Source organism: Coenobita brevimanus, chromosome 112 (genome assembly GCF_032717465.1).
Source record: "Coenobita brevimanus isolate Jiangsu-jjx chromosome 112, ASM3271746v2, whole genome shotgun sequence".
Classification (NCBI taxonomy): Eukaryota; Metazoa; Arthropoda; class Malacostraca; order Decapoda; family Coenobitidae; genus Coenobita; species Coenobita brevimanus.
This window is the reverse complement of record NC_137065.1, coordinates 5,525,070-5,534,026: the sequence shown is the minus strand read 5'-3', so window position 1 is coordinate 5,534,026 and position 8,957 is coordinate 5,525,070. Positions and strand designations below refer to the sequence as shown.

General features: G+C 38.7%; 2 protein-coding genes across 2 annotated transcripts; both read left to right on the top strand.

Moving 5' to 3' along the window:
• Positions 1-422: 422 nt before the first annotated feature.
• On the top strand, positions 423-3,020 carry LOC145418065 (uncharacterized). The gene is made up of 3 exons (XM_080286597.1): positions 423-1,592; positions 1,835-1,889; positions 2,944-3,020. Exons 1-3 carry the CDS (start codon positions 423-425, stop codon positions 3,018-3,020), a joined length of 1,302 nt encoding a protein of 433 aa, XP_080142723.1.
• Positions 3,021-3,022: 2 nt separating this feature from the next.
• LOC145418063 (uncharacterized) lies at positions 3,023-5,509 on the top strand. Its single transcript, XM_080286596.1, has one exon. The coding sequence runs from the start codon at positions 3,023-3,025 to the stop codon at positions 5,507-5,509; it is 2,487 nt and encodes an 828-aa protein (XP_080142722.1).
• The last annotated feature ends 3,448 nt before the right edge of the window (positions 5,510-8,957 follow it).

The following is an 8,957-nucleotide window of genomic DNA, read 5'->3' as shown; positions in this document are numbered from 1 at the left end:
GCCCCGAGTTTAGGTCTGGCAGCTGTCCTGTGTGAAATTGTCTATACTGTATGTGGACTGATGTTATTCGGGTGGATGTTTGGAAGACAGTGCGGCCATGTTGTAAGTTTACTGCATTTTTTAAAGTTTCAAATTATGCTTAAGTTCATGAATAATTGTCCATTTTATTTTGCATATTTAGTATGGTCGGTCACATTGTATAGTGTGATATTATTATTTGATATCATACTAAGGTTCTTTGTAATTATATTTATGACGTGTGTTTGCGATTATTGCTGGGAAGTGAATCTGAGTTCATTCTTTTGTTGTTTATTATTTATGAAGCTGTATTTACCAGGTTGAATCATTAAACGGATCCGACACCGCAGAACTGCAGTGTTCATTCAAACCTGAATAACAATACAATTCAACAACTCGCAACCATGGATGAGCTCAAGAAAAACCGGACAGCAGCCAAGAGAAGGTTCACTAGGAAGGTCAACATCTTCAAGGAAGCCCACGGAAAGAAGTTATCATGTGAAGTGCTTCAACTAATGTATGAGGAGGTTAGTACGTGCTTCAAAGTGGTGGATGAAAGGAATGAGGAAATGATCGCTCTTTTAAAGGAATCTGAACCTTATGATGAGTATGAACAATACATAACTGAACTTGAAAATATAAAACATGAAGTTTATAATATTTTGATAACTGAGACTGGGAAGGTGAAACAGAAACCATCACTTGCCATAAAGAAACTGGAGCCTCCTAAATTTCGTGGTTCTGTCAGAGCATTTCCTACTTTTGTTAAGGATTATGAAAGGTTAGTTGTGTCTCAGCAAGGAATGGACCCGTACGTGCTGAGGAATTCCTTGGAAGGTGAACCTAGGAAATTAGTGGAAGATTTAGACGATTATAACCGAATGTGGGCTCGTCTGAAAGAGACTTATGGTGATCCAGCTAAAATGATAGATTCTATTTTAGGAGATATCAGAGCAACTAAACCAGTGGTTGAAGGTGACAATAAAAGGCTTATTAACATGATTAATACTGTAGAGAAAGTGTGGTTGGATATTGATAATTTGGGTCAGTTACAGGAACTTGAAAACACTACTGTAATTACTCAAGTGGAGAGATTGTTGCCACCTACTTTGAAAAGAGAATGGGCAATAAAGGTACAGTCTATCGGTACTGACAGGTTTAAAAGCTTAGTAACATTCTTGACTGAACAGCGCAAAGTTATAGAGTATTTGCAAGATGAGTCAAGGATTGCAAGTGCTAGGGCGACAGTTCATGTGTGTGAAGAAGAGACTTCCAAGGACTCTGAACTTGCAGAGGCGATTAAGCAGTTAGCTACAGGTCAGGAAAAATTTCAAAATCAAATGTTCAAATGTTTATCTAACTTATCCTTTGCTAGTAATAAGTTTCAGGGAATGCCAAGCAGAAATGGGACAAATTTTGGACCAAAGGGAAATACCAAGAGATGTTGTGTGCATGAGTCTGATACTCATGATCTAAAAGATTGTGCAACCTTTAAACAGTGGCCTAAGGAGACAAAATTTGAATTTCTGAAATCTAAGGGTATATGTTATATGTGCTTGAAGGAAGGACATTTAGCAAGGAATTGCAGTCAAGGATATTCATGTAGAGTTCTGGTAGATGGGGAACGCTGTGGAAAATATCATCATTCTGCCCTTCATCCCATATTCATTAGCCATGGAAGTACTACTGTGGAAGCATCAAGTAGCCATGTGACAAGAGATGGAGTAATGCTCATGACGGGTTATGTGAACAGTGCTAATCAGGTAATACCCACCCTTTATGATCCAGGAAGTAATTTAAGTTTAATCACCAATAGGATGGCACGGAAACTGGGTCTTGTTGGGACTCCTGTGAGTTTAACTTTAACCAAGGTTGGTGCGCAAACAGAACAGGTAGAAAGTTACGTGTATAAAGTCTTGTTGAAAGATAAATTTGGGAGGGAAAAAATAATTGATGCCTGTGGTATAACTGAAATCACTGGTGTGTCAAGTGAGATAGACGTGACTCCATTTGCACATATGTTTGGGTTACAGGAATGGCAGTTAAAGAGACCCAGCGGACGTATTGAGTTATTGATTGGATCAGATTACTGTGCTCTTTTACCTCAAGTTGTAAAAACAGTGCACAGTGTTCAACTGTTGGCTAATGGCTTTGGATTTTGCCTTAGAGGAAGTATAGATGGAGAAAGAAAGCAAAGCGTTAGCCTTAATGTTCAGGTGAATCATGTTGCATGTTCTAAGCCTGAAGAGTGGCTTCTTACATCTCGGCTAAACCCTTGTCAAGTAATTGAAGAATACTTTTTGACTGAAAGCTTAGGAACTTTGTGTACCCCAAGATGTGGGGGATGCAAGTGTGGAGGTTGTTCCATTAAAGGAAATTTAACTATAAAGGAAGAAAGGGAACTTAGACTTATTGAAGATGGATTGCACTATGATAGGGGAAATAAATGTTGGATTTCAGAATACCCTTGGATCTGTGACCCTTCTAAGTTACCTAATAACTTCCCCATGGCTTTGGCTCGATTAAGAGCTACAGAGAAAAGATTAAAAAAGATTGGAATGAAGTACTGTTTAAAGTATCAGGAACAAATTAATGACATGGTATCTAGAGGAGTTGCGCAGAAGTTGACCCAACAAGAATTGGAGAGTTATGAGGGCCCCACTTTTTACTTGCCACACCATGAAATCCATAAGCCAGAATCTCAGTCAACACCTCTAAGGATTGTGTTTAATTCAGCTGCATCATTCCAAGGAATGGCTCTAAATGATTTTCTTGCTAAAGGGCCTGATGTTCTAAATAATTTGTTGGGGATTCTTTTGCGTTTCAGACAAAATAGGATTGGCATAGTTGGCGATATCAAGAAAATGTACAACAGTGTTAAAATATCAGAGTTTGATATGCATACTCATAGATTTCTATGGAGAGATTTAGATGCAGAGAAAGTTCCTGATCATTATATACTGAAGACTGTGACATTTGGAGATAAACCAGGGGGGCAATAGCTATGGTGGCATTGAGGAAGACTGCTCAAATGAATGAGGAATATCCTTTGGCTATAAAGACTATTATTGAAGATTCTTATGTGGATGATGTGTTAGGAAGCTTTGATAGTTCCGAAATAGCTGTTGAAAGGATGGGACAAGTGGAAGAAGTGTTGGAAGCAGGAGGATTTGTAATGAAACAGTGGATCATGTCTGGAGATGATGGATGCATCAGTGAGAAAGTTTTGGATACAAATCATGAAAAGGTTTTAGGTCTAGATTGGAAACCTAAGGAGGATATCTTTTTGTTCAAAGCCAAACTCAATTTTTCAAGGAAAACTCGTCAAGGAAGGTCTGAATCAGATGTTTTGTTAGGTGATCTAGAAAGGCGTTTGCCAAGCCAGTTGACGAAGCGCATGATTCTTAGTCAGATTGCAACCTTGTATGATCCTCTTGGATTTATTACTCCATTTACCCTTAAAGCTAAGCTATTGATGAGAGATGTAGTTACAGACAGTGATGGGGATCGACCAAGAGGGTGGGATGAACCAATTAATGAAATTTTGTATGAAAAGGCAAAATCGCTGTTTGAGATGATGTTCCTGTTAGAAGAGTTGGAATTTCCCAGATGTATAAAACCGATACCCACCGTAGGCCACCCAGAATTGGTTGTTTTCTCTGATGGTAGTAAGAAAGCATATGGGGCCGCTGCATACGTCAGATGGGAATTGTCTGATGGTTCAGTTAGATCATATCTATTGTGCTCCAAAAACAGAATTGCACCAACAAGACAGATCAGTATACCGAGATTAGAATTATGTGGTGCTGTTGTAGCTAGTCGTTTGAGATCTACAATTGAAAGGGAAATGCAGTTTAAGTTCCAAAGAGTTATTCATAACACAGACTCCTCTATAGTACGAGCTCAGATTCAAAAGGAATCCTTTAGATTTAATCCTTTTGTTGCAAATAGGGTGGCTGAAATCCAATCTAGGACAAAACCAACAGAATGGTATTGGGTGCCATCTGAAAATAATGCAGCAGACCTGACAACAAGGGAGTGTACCCCATCAGAATTAGGACCAGATTCTGTGTGGCAAAGAGGCCCAGAATTTCTCTACTTAGATCATGATCAATGGCCGGTGAAGCAGAGTTTTGAGGGAGATGTACCTGATACTGTGTTTGTGAAAGCAACTACCCATGCATGTGAGGCTAAGGAGGTAAAGACAGTGATAGATATTGGTAGGTTTAGCAGCTACAAGAAACTGCTTTCAGTCACAGCTCGGGTAATGCAAGTTGTCAAGGCAAAGTCATTGAAAGGATTGTGTGAAGAGCCTACCGCAGAATGCCTACAAGCAGCAGAGAATTACTGGATCAGACAAGTTCAAGTCACAATCCATCCAGATTGGAGGACTAGGTTCAAACGACTGGGGCCCACGCTAAATGATCAGAAAGTAGTAGTGGTAGGAACCAGAATATCGAAGTGGATGAAAGCTAATTGGAACCGTGATGAATTCATTCTTTTAACATCAGACCACCCATTCACAAAACTATACATTAGTCAGATACATCTGGAAAATCATGATGGTGTAGAGGCTTGTCTTGCTAAATTGCAGTTAAAATTTTGGGTGCCTGGTGCTAGAAGAGTTATTAAATCTGTGAAACGGCACTGTACCACCTGTCGTATGATTGACAAGAAAGTGACCTCTCAATGCATGGGCGAATTACCAAAAGAGAGACTTGAACCTTCACCACCATTTTTCAATGTATCACTTGATCTTTTTGGACCTTATTCTGTTTGTGATACTGTAAAACGAAGGGTGAAAAGGAAGGTATATGGAGTCATATTTAATTGTATGGCTACCAGAGCTGTGTATATAGATGTTGCAGAAGGCTATGATAATGGCAGCTTTCTTAAGGTATTTAAAAGATTCACATCTATTAGAGGTTTTCCAAGAAAGGTGTTCTCAGATAATGGTGCTCAGTTGGTGTCAGCAAACAAGGAGTTGAGAGACATGGTTTCTAAGTGGAATCTTAAGGAATTAACTGAATTTGGAAGATTTGAGGGTCTTTCTTGGGAGTTTAATAAGTCAGCAGATGCACCGTGGCAGAACGGATGCAGTGAGGCCTTGATTAGGTTGGTTAAGAGATCCCTGTGTAGAATAGTTGGGGACTGTGTCTTGTCATATGGCGAGTTACAAACAGTAATGTTTGAGGTAGCTAACCTTCTCAATGAAAGACCGATTGGATGTAACAAAGTATCTGATCTCGAAGATGTTTCTGTTGTTCGTCCTAATGATCTTCTTTTGGGTCGTTCTACAGTCACAGTGCCAAGTGGGATGTGGGATGAAAGTAGCAATTTTAGTAAGAGGCATGCATTCATGAACAGAATTATTGATTCATTCTGGAAGAAATGGGTGCGAAACTACTTCCCTAGTCTGCTTATTAGGCAGAAATGGCATGTAGATGTACGGATTGTCCAGACTGGAGATAGTCTCGGTAAAGGATTCTAATGTATTGAAAGGGGAATGGAAAATGGCACAGGTCGTAAGTGCTCTCAGAAGTAAAGATGGAAAGGTCAGGGATGTGTTGCTCCGGTATAAAATTAATAAGCCAGGAGGCAAATATTCAGGCCAAACGGGATGTAAATGTAACCAGATCAGTTCATAGCTTAGTTGTACTTCTTCCGGTGGAGGAGCAGTAATCAAGATAGCTTAAATGTCAGGCGGGGAGTGTATCGTGATTATCAGAAATCACGATATTTTTGTACTACTATTCTATGGTGATTATTTAGATGCAATTTGTCTATCACAATTGTGGATGTATATGTGTAGGATTATTTATGTGTAAATACTGTATATACTGTATATTGTATGTATTAAGATTTCACTGATTGTTTATTGGAATAACGAGGAGTATGTTGATACCCTTGGGTGATTTGGTACTGTTAGTGATATAAGCTTAAGTTACATTTATGTATAATCATAGTGTACTGTTAATATTAGTTAATATCGGAATGTCTTGAAAATGTTGTATTTGCGAGGTTCAATGTTTTAACTGATACTTGTTTATGAATGGTTAAATTTAAGCTGTACGGTTAACGTGTGAAACAAGCCGAATGGCGGCAGTTTGTGATAAACTATTAGTAGCCAGTCACGTGGCCATATTTCAAGCCTGGCTCACAGCCGGACCGGGAGTCCTGGGGTCAGTTGGTACGAGGTTAAGGAGCTGAGCAGAGGGGCCCCGAGTTTAGGTCTGGCAGCTGTCCTGTGTGAAATTGTCTATACTGTATGTGGACTGATGTTATTCGGGTGGATGTTTGGAAGACAGTGCGGCCATGTTGTAAGTTTACTGCATTTTTTAAAGTTTCAAATTATGCTTAAGTTCATGAATAATTGTCCATTTTATTTTGCATATTTAGTATGGTCGGTCACATTGTATAGTGTGATATTATTATTTGATATCATACTAAGGTTCTTTGTAATTATATTTATGACGTGTGTTTGCGATTATTGCTGGGAAGTGAATCTGAGTTCATTCTTTTGTTGTTTATTATTTATGAAGCTGTATTTACCAGGTTGAATCATTAAACGGATCCGACACCGCAGAACTGCAGTGTTCATTCAAACCTGAATAACAATACAAGTTTGTCTTTATAATATAAGGTATAAAAAATATAAAACCAAGAAAAAATACAAAAAAATACCAAAAAAAAAAATTATTATATATATATATGTACGTTTGCATGAAAGTGTCTGTATGTATGTATGGAAGTGTGTGTGTGTGTGTCCGTGTGTGTGTGTGTGTGTGTGTGTGTGTGTGTATGTATGTATATATATATGTATATGTTTGTATATATATGTATATATGTTTAAATGTATATACATATATATATCCGGCCTTAATAACCAGGGGCTTCGGCCCCAATGGTTGATAGGCCAGAAAAAAAAAAAAAATCGTGCATTAAGTGGGGTGGGTGGTGGGGCTACCTGTAGGACAAGGCAAGAGACGAGTTTATGTCGTTCTAATTTTGAGACATACTGTATAGAGTAAGGTTGTGGGTATGTGCGTTGATGGACAGACTGTGGGAAAGCAGGCCTCTGGGATTAGGTCATTTGAGTGAATATGTCCAAGTTGGGAATAGATCAGTGTGCAGAAAATCGGTCCATAGGGGATATTATTCTGGAATCATGCAAAAGTAGGTATATAGATCCAGTGAGTTACAACGCGTCCATGGTGCAATACGTCTGTTAGTTAAGAGTCTGTGTTTCAAATGCACGCATCAGTCGGTGATATAACCACGTCGGATAATAGGTTTATGGGGAAAATAGATTCATCGTGAAAAATATGTCCATGAGTATACATCTATGTAGGAAACCTGCATCCATGGTGAGATTCAAGGTCGATGGAAAAATTGGTCCACGGGGAGAAAATACATCACTGGGGAAAATTAGTTCCTGGGAAAATAGGTTTTTAAAAAAAAGTAGGCGTCTTTGAAAAAAAGTCATTAAGGAAAATAGGTCCATGGGGGATTGTGCTCCGAGTGGTGAAAATGTCCATTGCTAAAAATATTCCTGGGGTGCAAATAGGTCCATAGGGGCATACACGTACTGTAAACATACATGGAGATATCTAAAATAAATGGGACAAAATATCCAACTTTTAACGGCGACCGTTGCCTGGAATTAGGCTTACCTCTGCACACCTTGGACCAAACAACCATTAGCCAAACCCTATTACCACTTCGTCATTCAGTTAATATATTTAATAATTTACCTTCATTTAGTCATTTAGGCATAGAAAGCCAACCGAAACGAAAGAAAAAAAACCTGTTTAACTGTGTTGAGCAACTCATTTCTCCACCTCATTCCTCTAAAATTCAGAGGCACTCTCTCTCTCTCTCTCTCTCTCTCTCTCTCTCTCTCTCTCTCTCTCTCTCTCTCTCTCTCTCTCTCTCTCTCTCTCTCCTGGTAACAAATGAATGCTTTGAACTTGTTCATTTGTTTTCGCTGGTTCAAACTTACAGGGAGTGGTGGAGTGGAACCATTTATACAAATCTGTCACTTGCTTGGCTCTATACGAGAAACAAGCTATTAAATAATCAGTGTGATATATTCCTGTTATTAGAATCAAATCTTCAAAGTAAATATTACTATTGCTTTATCCATTAGTACAGGCCCAAAGCTGAAGGGATATTTTTCGACAGAATTGCATCGAAGGCAACCTCTGTGCTCGTGAATGCGACACGGGTTGGCTGGACAAGGGTGGCTAACTACTCCTGGCCGCAATAGTACCTGAATTAGCGTTATAAAGCCATATTAGTGCCTGGATTAGTGTTAGAAAGCCACATAGAAAGCCACCCGTCAATACCTGAACCAGTGCTAGAAAGCCACTTGTTAGTACCCGAATTAGTGATAGAAGGCCATCCATTAGTACCTGATTTAGTGTTAGAAAGTACACCTGAATTAGTGTTAGAAGGTAAACCTGAATTAGTGTTAGAAGGTGCACATGAATTAGTGTTAGAAAGTACACCTGAATTAGTGTTACAAAGTACACCTGAATAAATGTTTGAAAGTACACCTGAATTGATGTTAGAGAGTACACGTGATTTGATGTTAGAAAGTACACTTGTATTAATGTTAGAAAGTAAACCTTGATTAAAGTTAGAAAGAACATTATTAATATTTTTCTGTTTTAATAACAGAACAGAGGAAGGAAAAACAAATGAATGAAAAAATGATCCATACATCAGATTACAGGTGTTCTTCATTCATAAAAAATCTGTACAGTAAAAGTTGGACTTGAACAGCTATAGGTTGAAGTTTGGGGGGAAACAACTCTGGATAAGAGAGTTCCAGAGAGATGCAGTTCGTGGAATAAAAGAATTCTGATAGGCAGACGTTTTGCAATATGGTTGTGTGACTTTCCAGTCATGAGCGCTACCAGATGCCCGTGAAACAC